Source organism: Lontra canadensis, unplaced genomic scaffold (assembly GCF_010015895.1).
Source record: "Lontra canadensis isolate GAN:19392208 unplaced genomic scaffold, GSC_riverotter_1.0 scaffold9, whole genome shotgun sequence".
Classification (NCBI taxonomy): domain Eukaryota; kingdom Metazoa; phylum Chordata; class Mammalia; order Carnivora; family Mustelidae; genus Lontra; species Lontra canadensis.
In genome coordinates this window covers 32,962,928-32,983,283 of record NW_022631003.1, presented here as the reverse complement: position 1 = coordinate 32,983,283, position 20,356 = coordinate 32,962,928, and the positions used below count along the sequence as shown (strand labels likewise).

The following is a 20,356-nucleotide window of genomic DNA, read 5'->3' as shown; positions in this document are numbered from 1 at the left end:
TACTACTATAATTGTTGCCAAGTAGAATATTTTTTTTAGCTCCATCATTCTTTCTATATTCCTCACTTGTCAATCTATTGTAAGGATTTTACCTTCCTCCCGACAGATAAGTTAATATCACTATGAGTTCTGGATTCTTCTTCTTTTTTTAAACACAGAAAATGTTTTCCGTTCATTTTCCAAAGATTTGTATGTTACATAGTGACAATAGTTGGCAATTTTTGCAAGGTATATTTGAGAGAATCTTAAACCTGTCTGAAATTTCAAAAATAAATAGGCCCTTGATAATTTTTCTTTATATTGTGTATATATATATATATCTATTATATTATATATGTCATATTAGATATTAGTATACCATGTAACATAGATTCGTGTTATATTTATAGTTTGTGAATTATATATCCTCTTTAATTTTTCTTTATTCTGTTACTTATTTTTTTAAATAATTTTTTTTATTTTTTATAAACATATGATGTATTATTAGCCCCAGGGTCTGGATTCTTCTTATATCCAGTGGTTTATAATGTGTTACTATCATTATTTGTTGTGAAGCTCAAATTGTCCCACAGTTGATTAGCAAGATATTCTTTAAGGTGGTTCCTGTATCTGTTTGGTATGTTCCAATCTTTCTTTGAACATTACACTACTTCCTGGTTACAACCAGTTGTTTCAGGTACTAATACTTTTGACATGTCCTCATTGTTTTGTTTTGTTTTGTTTAAAGATTTTATTTATTTATTTGACAGAGACCACAAGCAGGCAGAAAGGCAGGCAGAGAGAGAGGAGGAAACAGGCTCCCTGCTGAGCAGAGAGCCCAATGCAGGGCTCTATCCCAGGGCCCTGAGATCATGACCTAAGCCGAATGCAGAGGCTTTAACCCACTGAGCCACCCAGGCGCCCCGTCCTCATTGTTTTTAATAGTTTATTTTCCCTGGTATTATAAATGTCTCTAGGCCAGTCTTGTACAGTTCCTGCCCCAACCTTGGAATCATTTATTTCTTCAAGTATCCATACCTCTTTTTCATGAGAAATAATAGAGACCACAATCAGGAAGCAAGGGATTGTTAATAATGGGCCTTTTCAGTAGTCAGATCTAGGGAGTACATTTTTTGAAGATAAAATCCATTACAAGTTCAACAACTTTGTCTGATGCAAATTTTGTACTATAAGGGTTTTACTTATCTCTTTCTGCATCTGTATTTCCTTTCTCACCCATAGAAAATCCTGGTCTTCAGTGACACCAATATAAATGCTCATTTGTTTTATTCTTCAATATATACACAACACTTGTAGAATAATAATGCTCAAACTCCTTGTATTATTTCTCTTTGCTGAATTACCACAAACTTGGTGGCTTCAAACAATGCATATTTATTACCCCATACCTTCTGTGAACCAAAAGTCCACACATATCTTAGCTGGGTCCTCTGCTAAGGAACTCACAAAGTTGTAGCCAAGGTGTTGGCTAGGGCAGCTGTGTTATGTGTGGCTCAGCAGCGGACTGACCTGCTTTGGGCAGCAGAACTTAGTTGTTTGTGGTTCTAGGACCAAGAGTTTCAGATTCTTGCTGTCAGATAGAGGTTTCCGTTAGGTACAGGCCTTTCAGCATAAGAAGCCTGTAACATGGCATCTTGCTTCTTCAAAGCCAGCAAGAGAGTGAGTGACTCCAGCCAAGTGTCAAGACCTGTGGTCTTATGTACCTTAGTCATATAATCACATATATGTATATTCCATCACCTTTGTGATGTTCTGTTGGTTAGAAGCAAGACACAGGTCATGCCCATTCTCAAGGGGAGGGAACTACACAAGGTTATAAACAACAGGAGTCAGGGGTCAAAAGGGACACCCTGGATTCTACGTACCTCACTACCACAGTATGCTGAAAATGGTTTAAGAATTTTTGGGTCATTCTTTTTTTTCTTAAGATACATACAACATGTTCCCTAAGTGTGTATGGGAATATTTCCAGACTTCTTATAATCTCGCTTAGTAATTTTGAGTGCTCATCTGTGTCCACAAATTTTCATCATATACTATGCCTTTTGGGAGATGTATCATATTTTACTTAATCAGTCTATCTCAATTGGATATTACTTTTTCTCTTGATATTACTTTTTCCTCTATGATTATAAGCAGCATCATTATGAATATTCTTGCAACAAAACATTTCCATGCACCCCTAATTTTATTGTAGGATGACTGGTGCTTATTTATTTCCAGAAAGCTTCTCTGCTTAGGATTTAAGGAACTACTTCCCTAAAGAAAATAAGGAAGCTCCGCTGAAGGGAGATACTAATCAGGGTTCTTCAGAGAAACTGAAGCAACAGTGTGTGTGTACATGGGTGGATAGATAGAAGATGATAGATAGATTTATTATAAGGAATTGGCTGACGTGATCATGGAGGCAGGCAAGTCCCAAGTTCACCTGGTAAGTCAGCAAGCTAGAGAGAGACCTAAGGAGCTAATGGTTTAGTTCCAGTCTAATTCCAAATTCTCCCCAGGGAGAACAAGGGAAGTTTACGGCATAGTTCCTGTCCAGAGGCAGCCTCAAGACTGAAGAATAGCTGATGGTTCCATTTGAGTCCAAAAGCAGGAAGAAAGCTGATGTACCACTTCAAACAAAGGCAGTCAGGCAGGAAGAATTCTGTTACTTAGAGGAAGGCCCACCTTTTTGTTCTACTCAGGCTCACCATTATTAGGAAGGACAGTCTACCAATGTAAATGTTCATTTCATCTAAAAATACCTTTACAGAAACTTCCAGAATAAGCACTTGACCAAATATTTGGACCAAATATTTATGAATAAATAAAATCTTTAAAAAAATTAATACAGATCTTCTCGACTTACAATGGGGTTACACCCTGACAAATCCACTATAAATAAAAGTACCCTAAAATAAAAATGTATTTAATACACTTAACCTACTGAACATCATGGCTTAGTCTAGCCTACTGAACATCATGGCTTAGTCTAGCCTATCTTAAGTGTTGAGAACACTTATATTAGCCTACAGTAAGGGCAGAATCTTTTTTTTTTCTTAATTATTTATTTATTTGACAGAGAGATCACAAGTAGACAGGCAGGCAGAAAGAAGGGAGAAGCAGGCCCCCTGCCGAGCAGAGAGCCCCATGTGGGGCTCGATCCCAGGACCCTGAGATCATGACCTAAGCCGAAGGCAGAGGCTTAACCCACTGAGCCACCCAGGTGCCCCTGGGCAGAATCATTTAATTCAAAGTTTATTTTTAAATAAAGTATGAGAGGCACCTGGGTGGCTCAGTGGGTTAAGCCTCTGCCTTCGGCTCAGGTCATGATCTCAGGGTCCTGGGATCGAGGCCTGCACCTGGCCCTCTGCTCAGTAGGGAGCCTGCTTCCCCACCACCCCACCTCTGCTTGCCTCTCTGCCTACTTGCGATCTCTCTTTCTCTGTCAAATAAATAAAGTATTGAATATCTCATGTGATGAATATTGTACCAAAAGTGAAAACCAATAGTTGTGTGGGTACAAAATTGTTTTAAGTGTATTCGTTGTTTACCTTGTGATCTCATGGCTGACCAGGAGCTGCAGCTCGCTGCTACTGTCTCACATCATGAAAGGGTATCCTATTGCATATCACTAGTCAGGGAAAAGACCAAAATTCAAAATTTGAAGTACAATTTCTACTGAACATGTATTGCTTTACGACTGCTATAAACTCAAAAATCAAACCATTGTAAGTTGAGGACTAGCTGTACTCTCTTTAAAGTTATTCATTGTCCTTTACGACTACTCTTTCCCCTGATAACTAGACTTCTTTTCTTATAGTCTGTATTCCCTCCTTGAAGGAAGAATCTTCACCCCTGCCTCCACTCTGTCCCCAGAGCATATATCTCAAGGCAGGCTTCAGTTAGAAAAGTAAAAGAGCTGTCTTATGCTTAAATAAGATTAGTGTGTCAATTACTAACATAATTTCTGAGTGGATAGTAGAACTGACTATATCTAAGAATGAGCTCTCCACATCAGTGTACCCAAAAAAGACTCAAAGTACACTTGAGACTGAAATTTCATCTCAGAGAGGAAACCCTTTGCTGAATGCCTTTGTTTCCCCCCCCCACATTTTCATATTTAGCTAATAACATTTTTTTTGTACCTGAGAAAAATATAAGCAGTAGTTAATTTTTAACTTTATTTTTGAAGTATTGTTGACATAGAATATTACATTAGTTTCAGGTGTACAACATAGTGATTCAACAAATCTATGTTATGCTGTGCTCACCCCAGGTGTAGCTACCATCTGTCACCATACAATATTATTATAATATTGCTGACTATATTCCCTATATTGTGCATTTTATCCTGACTTTCTCCTTAAGATTTTATTTATTTGAGAGAGAGAATAAATGAGCACGGGGAGGGGGAGAGGGGGTTAGAGAGAATCTCCAGCAAACTCAATGCTGAGCACAGAGCCCCATACAGGGCTCAATCCAACAACCCTGAGGTCATGACCTGAGCCAAGATCAAGAGTTGGATGCTTTACCGTCTGGCACCCCTCCCCGTGACTTTTCCTATAACTAAGAGCCTTTATCTCCTATTCCTCTTCACTTGTTTTATATTTATGGATCTGTTTCTGCTTTTTGTTGGCTAACTTATTGTTTTATTGTTTGAGGTTCTACATATAAGTGAAATCATATGTATTTGTGTCTGACTTATTTCATTTGGCATAATACCTTCTGTGTTGTCACAGAGGGCAAGATCTGTTTATTCTGAGTAATATTCCATTATGTATATATATAATGCATTTTAAAATGCAAACTCATTCCTATGTGGGGTGTGTGTGCATGTGTGTGTATGTGTATGTACATATATATATACACACCACGTCTTTATCCACTCAACAGTCAGTGGATACTTGGGCTGCTTCTGTATCTTGGCTATTGTAAATAATGCTGCAGTAAACATAGGGGTGCCTATACCTTTTCAAATTAGTGTTTTTGTATTCTTTGAGTAAATACCCAGTAGTGGAATTATTGGATCATATGGTAATTCTATTTTTAACATTTTGAAGAACCTCCAAACTGTTTTCCAGAATGGCTGTACCAGTTAGCATTTCCACCAACAGTACATGACAGTTTCTTTTTCTCCACATCCATGTCAACACTTGTTTTTCCTTGTGTTTTTCATTTTAGTCATTCTGATCGGTGTGAGGTTATATCTCATTGTGGTTTTGATTTGCATTTCTCTGAAAAATGAATGATGTTGAGCATCTTTTTATGTATCTGTTGGCCATCTGGATGTCTTCTCTAGAGAAATATCTGTGTAGGTATTTTGCTCATTTTCTTAACTGATTATTTGTTTTTTCTTTTGGTGTTTAGTTGTATATATTTTTCATATAATTTGAATACTAACCCTTTATGAGATACGTTATTTGCAAATATCTTCTTCCATTTTGAAGTTTGGCTTTGAATTTTGATTTTTTTCCTTTACCGTGCAAAAGCTGTTCATTTTGATGTAATCCCAATGGTTTATTTTGGATTTTGTTTCCTTTGCCTTAGGACAAATAACTAGAAAAATATTGGTATAGCTTGTGTCAGAGAAATTACTACCTGTGTTCTCTTCTAGAATTTTTATGGTTTCAGGTCTCATATTTAGGTCATTTTTTAAAAAATACAAATTCATTTCCTATGTTTATTTTCATTCTATGTAGTAATTTACAACATCTGCTGTTGATTCTTTAGTCTTCGCATTTATGTGAACTATCTCTTCATATTGACTGCTATACAGAGAAATGATATTTGTCAATATTGTAGGGTCCTGCAATGATCCACCTGTTTATACAATAGAACCTGAAATTATATTTTTGAATCATGAACACATAATGGGACTTATAGCAAATCGGGCCCATTTTATGAAATATAATGATGCAACCAAATATATAGACCAACACAATGTTTTTTCCCCCTATCTTTTCTACAAATGTCAGGCAAGAGTTATGACTTAAAATATTCTTATTATGTGTATGTGTATGTATATTCTAGTAGTAAAAGATCATCTTATTTCTGTAAATATCTTGTCTGTTCTCTCCCTTGCGCCTTAAATTCCATGTATAAATCTTGGTTTTTCTTTCTTTCTCTTTTTTTCTCTTTTCTTTTTCCATTTTGTCCTTAATTTCTAGTTTTTTTCATTGAAATAAATTTCATGTATATTGCTTCCTTTTGGAGATTTATTGAGGATTTCTCTGTGGTCAGTTTTTTTTTTTCCCTTTCAGGTATAGAATTTATTGATTTGTCACTTATATACAACACCCAGTGCTCATCACAAGTGCTCTCCTTAAGCCCCATCACTCATTTAACCCATCCCCTACCCACCTCCCTTCTAGCAACCCTTAGTTTGTTCTCTATAGTTAAGAGTCTATTTTTGGTTTGTCTCTTTTTCTCTTTTTTCCCTACAATGTTCATCTGTTTTGTTCCTTAAATTCCACATATGAGTGAAATCATAATGGTAGTTGTCTTTCTCTGACTGGCTTATTTCACTTAGCATAATACTCTCTAGCTCTATCCATGTCTTTGAAAATGACAAAATTTCATTTGTCATTTGAATGATAGCTAATATTCCAGAGTGTGTGTGTGTGTACACACCACATCTTGTCTATCCACTCATGACCTTATGGACATTTGGGTTCTTTCCATAATTTGGCTATTGTTGATAATGCTGCTATATAAATATGAAGGTGACATGTATCCCTTTGAATCAGTATTTTTGTAACCTTTGGATAAATACCTAGTAGTGCAATTACTAGATTACTAGAGTAGTTCTATTTTTAATTTTTTGAGGCACCTCCATACTGTCTTCCAGAGTGGCTGTACCAGTCTGCATTTCCACCAACAGTATAAGAGGGTTCCTCTTATGGACATTGTGGAGGGTGTGTGCTATGATGAAGTGCTGTGAAGTGTGTAAACCTGGCAATTCATAGACCTGTACCGCTGGGGCTAAAAATACATTATATGTTAATAAAAAAATTTTTTTTAAAGTAACAGGTCACAGTTAAAACTAAAAAACAACAACAACAACAACAAAAACAGGGTTTCTTTTTCTCCACATCCTTGCTGGAATCTGTTGTTTCCTGTGTCATTAATTTTAGCCTTTTTGAGAAGTGTGAGGTGTTATCTCATTGTCGTTTTGATTTGTATTTCCCTGATGGTGAGTAATGTTGAGGATCTTTTCATGTGTCTGTTAGTTATTTGGATGTCTTCTTTAGAAAAATGTCTTTTGATGTCTTCTGCCCATTTGTTAATGGAATTATTTGTTCTTGGGGTGTTGAGTTGGACTTCTTTATAGATTTTGGATACTAACCCTTTATCAGGTATGTCATATGCAGGTATATTCTTCCATTACAAATGTTGCCTTTCAGTTTTGTTGTTTCCTTCACTGCACAAAAGCTTCTTATCTTGATCTGGTTCCAAAAGTTTATTTTTGCTTTTGTTTCCCTTGCCTTAGGAGACATGTCTAATAAGAAGTTGTTATGGCCAATGTCAAAGAGGTTACTGCCTGTGTTCCTCGAATTTTGATGGTTTCCTGTCTCACATTTAGGCCTTTCATTCATTTTGAATTTATTTTTTGTATGGTATAAAAAAGTGGTCCAGTTTCATTCTTTTGCATGTTGCTGTCCAGTTTTCCCAACACCATTTGTTGAACAGACTGTCTTTTTCCCATTGGATATTATTTTCTGCTTTGTCAAAGATTAGTTGATCATACTATTGTGGGTCCATTTCTGGGTTTCAGTTCCATTATTGACCTATGTGTCTTTTTGTGCCAGTACCATACTGTCTTGATCACTATAGCTCTGTAAAATAACTTGAAGTCTGGAATTATGATACCTCCACCTGTGCTCTGCTTTTCCAAGATTGCTTTGGCTATTTGGGGTCTTTTATGGTTCCATACAAATTTTAGGATAGTTTGTTCTAGTTCTATGAAAAGTGTTGGTGGTATTTTGATGGGGATTGCATTAAATATATAGATTTCTGTAGACTATAGAAATTTAATAATATTTATTCTCCAATCCATGAAGCATGGAATGTTTTTCCATTTCTTTGTATCATCTTCATTATCTTTCATAAGTGTTCTATAGTTTTCAGAGTACAGATATTTTTATTCTTTGGTTAGGTTTATTCCTAGGTATGTTATGGTTTTTGGTGCAATTATAAATGGGATTAATTCCTTGATTTCTTTTTCTGCTGTTTCATTATCTGTGTACAGAAATGCAACAGATATCTGTACATTGATTTTGCATCCTGTGACTTTACCAACTTCATGTATCAGTTCTAACAATTTTTTGGTAGAGCCTTTTGGATTTTCTATGTAGAGTATCATGTTGTCTGCAAATAATGAAAGTTTGACTTCTTTGCTGATTTGGATGACTTTTATTTCTTTTTGTTGTCTGATTGCTGAGGCTAGAACTCCCGGTACTATGTGAAATAACAGTGGTGAGAGTAGACCTACCTGTCTTTTTCCTGACCATAAAGAAAATCTCTCAATTTTATCCTGATTAAGGGTGATATTAACTGTGGGTTTTTATACATGGCCTTTATGATGTTGAGGCATGTTCCCTCTATCCCTACTTTGTTGAGAGATTTTCTCAAGAATGGTTGCTGTACTTTCCCAAATTCTTTTCTATATTTATTAAGAGGATTATATGCTTCTTATCCTTTATTAATGTGGTATATCACATTGATTAATTTGCAAGTACTGAACCACCCTTGCAACCCAGAAATAAATCCCACTTGATTGTGGTGAATAATTCTTTTCATGTACTGTTGGATTCGATTTTCTAGTATTTTGTTGAGAATTTTTGTGTTCGTGTTCATCAGGGACATTGGCCTGTATTCCTTTTTTTAGTGGATTCTGTTTGCTTTTGGAATCAGGGTAGTGCTGGCCTTGTAGAATGAGTGTAGATGTTTTCCTTCCATTTCTATTTTTTTAGAATAGTTTGAGAAGTCATATTTAGGTCTCTAATCTATTTTTAGTTTATTTTTGTGTATGGTGTAAAAGTGGTCCAGTTTCCTTCATTGGCATATAGCTGTCCAATACCAGCTTTTCCTAATACTATTTGTTAAAGACTGTCTTTTTTCAGTTTCATATTCTTGCCTCCTTTGTCAAAGATTAATTGGCCATATAAGTGTGGGTTTATTTCCAGGCTTTCTTTTATTTTCTGTTTATGTATTTGTCTATTTTTGTGCCAGTACCATATTGTTTTGCTTACTACAATTTTGTAGTATATCTTGAAATCTGGAATTGTGATACCTCCAGTTTTGTTCTTTCTTTTTCAAGATAGCTTTGACAATTTGTGGTCTTTTGTGGTTCCATACATATTTTAGGATCATTTGTTCTAATTCCATGAAAAATGCAATTCGTATTTTGAAAAAGATTGTATTAAATCTATAGGTTGCTTTGGGTAGTATGGACACTTTAACAATATTTGTTCTCCCAGTCCGTGAGCATGGAATATCTTTCTATTCATTTGTGTCCTCTTAAATTTCTTTCAACAGTGTTTTATAGTTTTCAGAGTACAGGTCTTTCAAGTACTTGGTTAAGTTAATTCTTAGGTATTGGTGCAATTGTAAATGAGAGTGTTTTCTTAATTTCTCTTTCTATGCTTCATTATTAATATATAGAAATGCAATGAATTTCTGTATATTGATTTTTGTATCCTGCAACTTCACTGAATTCATCTGTTCTACTAGCTTTTTGGTGGAGTCTTTGGGTATTCTACGTATAGTCTCATGTCTTCTGCAAATAGTAAATGTTTTACTTCTTCCTTACCAATCTGGATGCCTTTTATTCCTTTCTCTTTTCTGATAGCTATGGCCAGGACTTCTAGTACTATGACGAATAAAAGTGGTGAGAGTGGACACCCTTGCCTAGTTTCTGCTCTTGGGTGAAAATCTCTCAGTTTTTCCCCATTAAGTAAGATGTTAGCTGTGGCTTTTTCATATCTGAACTTTATTATGTTGAGGTATGCTCCCTTTAAACCTACTTTGTTGAAGTTTTTTTTTTTTTAAATCCTGAATGATGTTGTACTTTGTCAAATTCTTCTTCTGCATCTACTGAAATGATTGTTTTTTATCCTTCCAACAACAGGATGTTGATGTAATGTATCATATTGATTGATTTGCAAATATTGAACCACACTTGCATCCAGGAGTAAATCCCAATTGATCATGAAGAAGGATCTTTACTTTTTAATGTATTGTTGGATTCGGTTTGCTAGAATTTTTGCATTTATGGTCATCAGAGATATTGGTCGGTAGTTCTCTTTTTTGGTAGTGTCTTTATCTGTTTTTGGTTTCAGCGTAATCCTGGCTGCATAGAATGAATTTGGAAGCTTTTCCTTCTCTCCTATTTTTTTTTTTTTTTTTTTTGGTGGTGGTGGGGGGAGGATAGTTTGAGAAGAGTAAGTATTAACTCTTCTTTAAATGTTTGGTAGAATTCACCTTTTGGTAGAAGCCATCTGATTCTGAAGTTTTGTTTGTTGGGAGGTTTTTGTTTGTTTTATTACAGATGAAATCACATTGTTGGTAATTGGTATGTCCACATTTTCTTTTTTTTTTCTGATTCAGTTTTGATGGTTGTATGTTTCTAGGAATTTATCCATTTCTTCTAGTTTGTCCAGTTTGTTGGCATATAACTTTTCATAATACTCTCTTGTAATCCTTATTCTTTGTTTTTTTTGTTGTTGTTGTTGTGTTGATTTTTTTCCCCTCTCCCTCTTTCTTTCTTCCTTGCTTTCTACCTTCTTCCCTCCCTTCCTTTATTTCTTTCTGTCCTTCCCTTTCTTCCTCTTTTCCTTCCCTTCCTTCCTCTTTTCCTTCCCTTCCTTCCTCTTTTCCTTCCCTTCCTTCCTCTTTTCCTTTTCCCTTTCCCTCCCTTCCCCTTACCCTTCCCTTCTTTTCTTTCCCTCTTTTCTTTTCTCTGCACCCCTGCAGCTGGCTGAAGATGTATCAACTTTGCTGATCTTTTCACAGAACCAAGTCCTGGTTTCATTGATCTCTTCAATTGTTATTTTAGTTTCTATTTTCTTTATTTCTGCTCTAATCTTTTTTTTTTTAAGATTTTATTTATTTATTTGACAGAGAGAGATCACAAGTAGAGAGGCAGGCAGAGAGAGAGGGAGGGAAGCAGGCTCCTTGCTGAGCAGAGAGCCCGATGTGGGACTCGATCCCAGGACCCTGAGATCATGACCTGAGCCGAAGGCAGCAGCTTAACCCACTGAGCCACTCAGGCGCCCTCTGCTCTAATCTTTATTATTTCCTTTTTCTACTGGTTTTGTGTTTTATATGTGCTTTTTCTTCCCCATGTAGAAAAGCTTTGGCTATATTCCAAAGATTTGGGGTCATTGTGGTTCCATTTTAATTTGTCTCCATGTATTTTTTATTTTATCTTTGATTTCTTGGTTGAAACACTCATTGTTTAGTAGCATGATATTTAACCTCTTTAATTTGTGTCCTTTTCAGATTTTTCTTTTCTTGTGCTTGATTTCTAGTTTCATACTGTTGTGGTCTGAAAAGATGCATGGTATGACTTGTTTTTTTTTTTTAGTTTGTAGAGACTTGTTTTGTGGCCTAACATGTGATCTATTAAGGAAAACATTTCTTGTGCACTTGAAAAGTGTATGAATTCTTCTGTTTTAGGATGGGATTTTTTCTTTTTTTTCTTTAAAGAGAGATTGAGAGCATGAATAGTGCAGAGATGGAGAGGGAGAACCGGACTCGCCACTGAGCAGGGAGCCCAACATGGGTCTCGATCCCAGGACCCTGAGATCATGACCCGAGCTGAAGGCAGTTGCTTAACCAACTGAGCCACCCAGGCACACTTGGATCGAATGTTCTGAATATATCTGTTAGATCCGTCTGGTCCAATGTGTCATTCAAAGCCACTGTTTCATTTTTGACGTTCTGTCTAGATGATCTATCCATTGATGTAAATGGGGTATATCTTTTTGTATTGTTCTTTTTATCACTAGCAGTATCCTTGTCTCTTGTTACAGTCTTTGTTTTAAAGTCTATTTTGTCTGATAGATTTGCTACCCTAGCTTTGTTTTCACTTTCATATGCATGAAAATGCTTTTCCATCTCTTCACCTTTAATCTGCATGTGTCTTTAGGTCTGCATGTGTCTTTAGGTCTGAAATGAGTCTCTTGCAAGCCACATATCAATGGTTCTTGTTTGTTTATCCACTCTGTCACCCTAGTTTTTTGATTGGAACATTTAGTCCATTTGCACTCGAGTAATTGATAATGCACCTGGGTGGCTCAGTGGGTTAAAGTCTCTGCCTTTGGCTCAGGTCATGATCCCAGGGTTCTGGGATCAAGCCCACATCGGGCTCTCTGCTCAGCTGCTCAGCTCTCTGTTCTCCCCACCTCACCCCACCCCACCGCCTGCTTCTCTGCCTACTCGTGATCTCTGTCAAATAAGTAAATAAAATCTTAAAAAGTAATTGGTCAGTATGTTCTTATTGCCATTTTGTTACCTTTATAGGTGTTTTTGTAGTTCTTTGTTCCTTCTCTTGCCTCCTCTTTTATGATTTGCTGGTTCTCTCTTTCTTTCTTCATATCATACAATCTTTATCTTTCCATAAGGACATGCATTATGATTTGCAGCACAGGATAGAATCTTAGGAATTAAAATTTGTGCTTCAAATAAATGTTACATTGAGACAGAACATAATCCAAGTGGAAGTTTAGAGTACTTGGTTCTTGTGACATTCCAGAAGTCTTTGCCTATTTATCTTTATACAAATCTTCATGTACACAAATCTATACATTTCTGATAAGAAGTGTTTGCTAAGCCTTTCAAGGTCACTCTCAGAGCCTACCTATTACATATCTTTAAAAATTCTACAAAGGAGCATTTCTTCTCAGATATAGAAAGCCCATGACTCCCCCAAATATTAGCTACTTTTAGTGTTTTTTTAATTGCTACAACAGTGCGTGATGCTTAATTTTATGTGTCAACTTGATTAGAATAAAGGATGCCCAGATAGTGGTCAAACTATATTTATGGGTGTGTCTATGAGGGTGTCTCTGGAAGAGGTTAATATTTGTTTCTGTTTATGTGTTTTATTTGGGGCTTTTTTGTTTTTTTAACCTTTTTTTATTTTTTTACCCCAATTTTTATTTAAATTCTAGTTGGTTAACATATAATATTGGTTTCAGGAGTAGAATTTAGTGATTCCTCACTTACATAAAACATCATGTGCTCAACACAAGAAGTTCTTTTCTTAATACCCATCACCTATTTGCCTACCTCTCTTCCATCAGTCCTTAGTTCTATATATTTAAGTCTGTTATGGTTTGCTTCCTTTTCTTTTTATTCCCCCTTCTTCTATGTTCCTCTGTTTTGTTTCTTAAATTCCACATATGAGTGAAATCATGTTTTGTCTTTCTCTGACTGGCTTATTTCACTTAGCATAATATACTCTAGCTCCATCCACATCATTGCAAATAGCAAGATTTCATTCTTTTTGATGACTAAATAATATTCCATTGTGTATATATACACCATGTCTTTATCCATTCATTAGTTGATGGACATTTGGGCTCCTTCCATACTGGTTTTCTTTGGTTATACGCTTGGATTCCTTTCTTTTTATTTTTTTGCATATCTGTTACAGGTTTTCGACTTGTGATTACCATTAGGTTTATATATAACCTCTTACGCATTTAGCACATTATATTAAATTGATGGCCAGTTAAGTTTGAATCCAGTCTTAAAGCACAAAGTTTTAGTTCTCTGCCACCTGTATTTTTGCTATATAGTTTCATACTTTTATTTTGTGAATTCCTTGACTGATTTTTATAGATATACTTAATCTTAGTGCTTTTGTGCATCCTACTTTTCTTACTCTGCTTATCTTCCCACTCATAGAATCCCCTTTAACATTTGTTATAAAGCTGGTTATCGGTCATGAATTCCTTTACATTTTGTTTGGGAAACTCATTATCTGTTCTTCTTTTCTGAATGATAACCTTGCTGGATAGAGTATTCTTGGTTGCAGGTTTTTTTTTTAATTATTATTATTATTATTATTATTATTATTTATTTTGACACTTTGAATATATATCATGCCACTCTCCTCTGGCCTGCAGAGTTTCTGCTCAGACATCAGCTGAGAGCCTTATGGGGTTTCCTTGTATGTAACTGTTTTCTTCCTCTTGCTGATTTTTTTTTTTTTTAAGATTTATTTATTTATTTGAGAGAAAGAAGGAGAGAAAACATACACAGGAAGAGGAGGGGAAGAGGGAGAGAGAATTCTCAAGCGGAGTCCTTGCTGAGCATGGTGGCCAATAGAGGACTCAGTCTCAGGAACCAACACCCTCACCCCCAGCTCCAGGATCATGATCTGAGCTGAAATCAAGAGTCAGACACTTATCCGACTGAGCCGCTAAGGTGCCCATCTTTTGCTGCTTTTAAAATTCCCTTTATTCACTACTTTTTGCCATTTTGATTATGTGTTTTGGCATAGACCTGCTTGGGGTGATTTTTTGTGTGTGTGCCCTCTATGTGCCTCCTGGGTCTGGATTTGTGTTTCCTTTCCAAAGTTATAAAGTTTTCAGCTACTATTTCTTCAAATAAATTTTCCTCTCCTTTTCGCTCTTCTCCTAGGATCCTTTAATGTCAACATTATTACACTTGATGGTGTCACTGAATTCCCTTAATCTAGACTCATTATTATTATTTTCTCTTTCTCCCGTTCAACTAGATCTCTTTCCACTACTCTGCTTTCCAGGTCACTGATCCATTCTTCTGTTTCCTCTAGTCTACTATTTATACTCTGTAGTGCATTTTAAATTCCAAGTATTGAATTATTTATCTCTGATTAATTCTTTTTGTTTTTTTTTTAAATAGACTCTACACCTACTGAAGGCTTGAACTCATGACTCTGAGATCAAGACCTGACCTGAGGTCAGAGTCCAATACTTAAGTTACTGAGCCACCCAGGCATGTCTCTGACTGGTTCTTTTTGTTGTTGTTGTTTTCTATCTCTTTGTTGAGGGTCTTACTGAGATCCTCCACCCATTTCTCAAGTCTGTTGAGCATCTTTATTACCATTACTTTAAATTCTCTAACTGTCATATCAATTACCTCTGTTTTATTCAGCTCTCTTGCTGTGATTTTGCCCTCTTCTTTCATTTGGGACATAGTCCTCTGTCACCTTATTTTGTTTGATTTTCTCTGTCTGTTTCCATGTATTAGGAAACTCTGCTGCATCTCTTGTTCTTGAAAGAGGTGGCCTCATGAAGCTGAGGTCCTGTAGGGCCCTGCAGTGTGATGTCTCTTGTTCAGCAGAACCTGACACTTTAGGAGTGTCTCCTGTTTTGTGTGCACCCTACTGTTGTGGCTGAGCCACATTGCCTTCAGTTCAGTCATCTGCAATGGTTCTCCTTACCTGTTGGGGCAGGATTTGGTCCCTGTGTGGTTAGTGGACTACTCTGGAGCCAACTTTATCTTGAGTTGGATCAGACTGGTTGTTCGCCAGAGCTGTGGTCACATAGAACTGTGAGGCTCTCTTTTCTGTGTTATCCCCTGAGAAGCTTTCTTGGTGAGTGGATCCTATAGTCAGACCAGATGTCTGCTCCCTGTCCTTTTTGGGGGCCACAGTCAAACTGATGTATGTGGTTACCTTTCCCTCTCCCTGGGGAAGGTGTCAGTTTGGAGTGGTGCTGTTCCCTACTGGGGCTCTTGCACCCTCCCAGGCATGGGGCACTGCTTTGGATGGATTTCTGCCGAGGGTGTGTTGGATTGAGAGGGTCCACAGGAGAATGCTCGGGCAGGGTCACTGTCAACATTCTAGGTGGGAAGTGTTCACACTGTGTAGGTTCTTGCAGGTGTCCATATATCTAGGCTGGGCAGGGGGAAAGGATGGTGCTTGCCAGCACTTTTTTTCTTGGAGGAGTCACCCACTGGTTCCTGTACCTTCTGCACATGTTCTAAAATTAGGAAATAAATCTTCCTGTATATCCTAGGTGCTTTTCAAATTGCTGCTTCGCTGTCACATCTCAGCAGTGTTGTTTGTTATGCTGTCTCTTAAAGGCAGGATTCCATTTCCTATCCCCCTCCTGCTCTCCCAGAGCCATGCCTGCTGCTTTTTAAGGTTCCAGGTGTTAAGCCCCACTGATTTTAAGAATTTGCAAACTTAAGCCCCCTGGTTTTCAAAACCAAATGTTATGGGGATTCGTCCTCTCAATGCAGATTCCCCATGCCTGGGATTCCTGGTGTGGGGTGTATTCCTTTGTCTTCTCTGTGCCTTTCGTGTCCCTCCTTCCTTTAGATAGTCTTATGAGTCAGTTTGGTTCCTAATCATGTCTCTACCCTTCCTACCTTTTTTGATGTGGCCTCTTTCCTACCGTTAACTGTGGAGAGTCTATTCTGCCAGTGTTCAGGTTATTTTCTGGATTGTTTACACTGATGTAGCTGTTATCTCAGTGTATCTATCCATGGGATGAGGTGGCTATCCATGGGATGAGGTGAGTTTGGGATCCTCCTACTGTGCCATCTTCTCCACATGTCCTACGAGTTTTATGGTTTTATATCTCACCAGTTTGGTCCTTAATCCATTTTGAGTTTATTTTTTGTTTCTGGCGTAAGAAAGTGGTCTAGTTTCATTCTTTTCCATGTGGCTGTCCAGCTTTCCCACAAGCATTTATTGAAGAGACTGTCTTTTCTCCATTATATATTCTTGCCTCCTGTGCCACAGATTAATCACTTAAACATGGGTTTATTTCTGGGTTCTGTAGTCTGTTTTATTAACCTGTATGTCCATTTTTATGCCAGTACCATACTGTTTTGATTACTACAGCTTTGTAATATTTGAAATCTAGAATTGTGATGCCTTTTTCTTTTTCAAGATTGCTTTGGCTATTTGGGGTTGTTTGTGGTTCCATACATGTTTTAGGGTTATTCTAGCTCTGTGAAAGATTCTGTTGGTATTCACTGAAAGCTTTTTAAGGAAAGAATGGGAGACAGAAATAAGGTGGCCTTTTGATTACTCTCATAAGTGATTATTGATTGTATATATCATGCATATTTAAACCTCACAACTGTGTATGGTACATTTCATCATCCCCATCTCTCAGATTAGGAAACTGAGGCTTAAAGAGATTAAGAAATTTTCCCAAATCAACACACCCGGTAAATGCCAGCGTCAAGATCGGACACCAGGTCCGTTAGACTTCAGCCCAAGGCCAGTGCTCTCATCACTCTACCATGCCAACTCAGCAGGACTGTGAAGGTTTTCTGGCATGTTTCCAGGGCTTGAGTGTCTTGAAAATGTTGAGTACTTCACTCCTCACTTTTAAAGCATAATCTTAATACATCTTTCAAAATTAATTTGCTTTTCTTCCTAAGGTTCAGTAGGAGTTGCCAAAATAATAGATTATCTGAGACAAGAAAGTAGTCAAAATTATGAAGATAGTGGACTTGAGGAGCTATGGAACATACTTGATCCTAAAAAGGGAGACCTGCATGTGGACCTGGAAATTTTTCGTGCCATCATGAAAGAATGGATGGCTTGCTGTAGAATCAAATGGTAATCATTGGGGCGCCTGGGTGGCACAGTCGGTTGAGTGTCCAATTCTTAGTTTCAGCTCAGGTCATGATCTCAGGGACATGATCTCCAGGTCATGAGATGAGCCCATGTCCAGCTTGGCACTCAGTGTGGAGTTTGCTTGAGATTCCCTCCACCTCTCCCTCTCCCCACTGTTCTCACACCCCAAGATCTCTCTCTCTTTCTCAAATAAATAAATCTTTTAAAAAATAATAATCATAGTTCCAACAGAATAAATATCCAGGTTCTGTTTTAACAACTTATTACAGCTAATGCTAATCACTGTTTTTTTGTGTTGATGAAAGTACTATAATCCAGTGCTCCTCACACGGTAGCATGCACTGGAATCACCTGAACTATTTATCATGCCTGATTGTTGCCCCCCAACCATGATTCAGTAGGTCTGCGGTGAAGCCTGATAATTTGCATTTCTAACCTATTTCCAAGTGATAATGATGTTGATGAGCGTATGTGTACACATGGCAGGGATGAGTGTGCTTTGAGAATGTTTTATATTTGTTATGTTAATCCTTGTAACATCCATTTATTGTGATTAAGGGCAGCACATATTATTTTGTTCTCACAAAGAATTGAACTGACATAGGAGTCAAGCAGATTATTGATAATGACTGGCAAATCTCCAAATGCATTTAAACTCAGAGTGAATGCCTTTTAAAGGTCAGTGGGGGATAATTAGGCAGTGAATGTAATTTGAAAGCCTAGGATAAAGAGAAACTAAAGGGAAAAGGAAAAAAGTTGTAGAATTGGGGGGAAAAAAAGATGAAGGTGGAGAGTAAGCCTGATACCATACAGCTATCATTCTCTGGAGGAACCTGGAGAAATTTTTCATTCTTTCACAGGACGCCTAAGTTCTCTGGCTTTTAATCAGCTACCATCTACCAGCTTTTCTATACTAGAAATTTTCTTAAATAAAACTGCAAGCCTAAAAAGTGCCAAAACTTGCTAGATTTCATGTAGGGTTAGGATGTCTAGATGACGTAAGAAAAGATGACCAAAATGTTGTTTGCCAAGAGCAAGTTAATCATGAAAGCAAGATAAATACATAAAAGTATCGGATTTTACTAGTAATCAAAGAAATACAAATAAAAACAGCATACCAGTTTTGCCCATCAGTTTAGCAAAATTTTAAAAGAATAACTCTACCCTGTGTTGTCAGGGTAGGTGGAGAAATAAGTCTCCTTTCATACATTGTTGGTGGTAGTGCAAGTTGCATAGTTTTTTCAAGAATGATTTAGGAAATTATGTGATTAAAATTATGTGAGGTATTTGGGCTAGTCCTGTAACTTCAAGAAAATCATATCCCTAATATGTGTGTTTTTGATAGTGATAAATGTAAGCAACTTATAAATTTTAATATAGTCAGATTAATTATAATACTTCCATCCACTAGAATCCTAAATAATCACTCAAAATTATAATTAGATAAACATCTGAGAAAATATTCATGTATATTTATTTCAAATATGACCGTTAATAGATATATGTATTATAAACCCATATTTATCAAGAAAAATATGCATGAAGAAAGTGGGGAAGAATGTATTTGGAAATGATTATCTTTCCATGATGGTTTCAACATTGTTATTTTCTCCTGCATTTTCCCATTTTTCTGTAATACTTAGGTTTGTATAATAAAACAATTAATCCATTATAAAATGATGTGAGGATAAAAAAAAATTTTATAACAAAAGTGAAGAAAACATATGGGAGGTATAAACAGAAAATAGAAGAACAGAAACTCAAATGGTGATGATATAGAGCTATCAATAGTAAAGTGGTACGTGATTTATTTTGACAGACCTCTCACATTGAAACGCAATGAGATGTTAGTACAGATATAGAGAATTCTGTAGCTGTTCCAGAAACAGTTTAAGTAGTTGGCATTTAGAAAGATTAAGTAAAACTTACATCATAGTATAGAGACTCTTAAAAAGGAAATGGCTGAAACTTTAATCTGTTTATTTTGAGGGTTAGAGCTAGAATTTGTGTACTGGACAGTGGACTATAGAGAGCTTTCCCCAAATTTCAGGAGCCAGTGCTCAAAGTATAATTTGTCTAGGTTCAACTTGGTTTTCCATGAGAAAGGAAAAATGATTAACACCATGAATGTATCCTGAGATATTAGTTGTTCATGCCTTTTCATTCCCATTTTTTTTTTTTTAAGATTTTATTTATTTGACAGAGATCACAAGTAGGCAGAGAGAGAGGAGGAAGCAGGCTCCCCTTTGAGCAGAGAGCCCGACGTGGGGCTCGATCCCAGGACCCTGGGATCATGACCTGAGCCAAAGGCAGAGCCTTTAACCCACTGAGCTACCCAGGTGCCCTCATTCCCAATTTTTAAGATTTTTAAATTTAAGAACTTTTAAAGTTTTAAAATTTTTAAAATTTGTTATCTCAGCAAATACTCACTTATAACTCCAAACTATGTTGCCGTCCTAATCCCTTGAGGCCTCCCGTTGCCAACCATAGCTGCTGTACATCGTTAGCTTCCTGCTTCTGCAGGCACATTTTTTTTTCCAGGTTAGATGAAAATGTTATGGAGAATAGAGGTAATGCCTTAAGTTTCTTTTCTATCACCCCATCTAAGCACGATGTTGAACTCCAAATAGTTGCTGAATGAATAGATAGTTTTAAGATTCAGAAAGAGGGGCACCTGGGTGGCTCAGTGGGTTAAAGCCTCTGCCTTCGGCTCAGGTCATCTCAGGGTCCTGGGATCCAGTCCCGCATCTGGCTCTCTGCTCAGCGGGGAGCCTGCTT

The 20,356-nt window shown here is 36.9% G+C and overlaps 1 protein-coding gene across 1 annotated transcript in view; it reads left to right on the top strand.

Annotated features, from left to right (window-relative positions):
• The window catches only part of LOC116866313 (lymphoid-restricted membrane protein), a 74,395-nt gene that overhangs the window by 18,140 nt on the left and 35,899 nt on the right, over window positions 1-20,356 (top strand). The window contains exon 2 of the mRNA XM_032855254.1: window positions 17,380-17,559. Coding sequence (XP_032711145.1) covers window positions 17,380-17,559 — 180 coding nt within the window. The remainder of the gene's footprint in view (window positions 1-17,379; window positions 17,560-20,356) is intronic.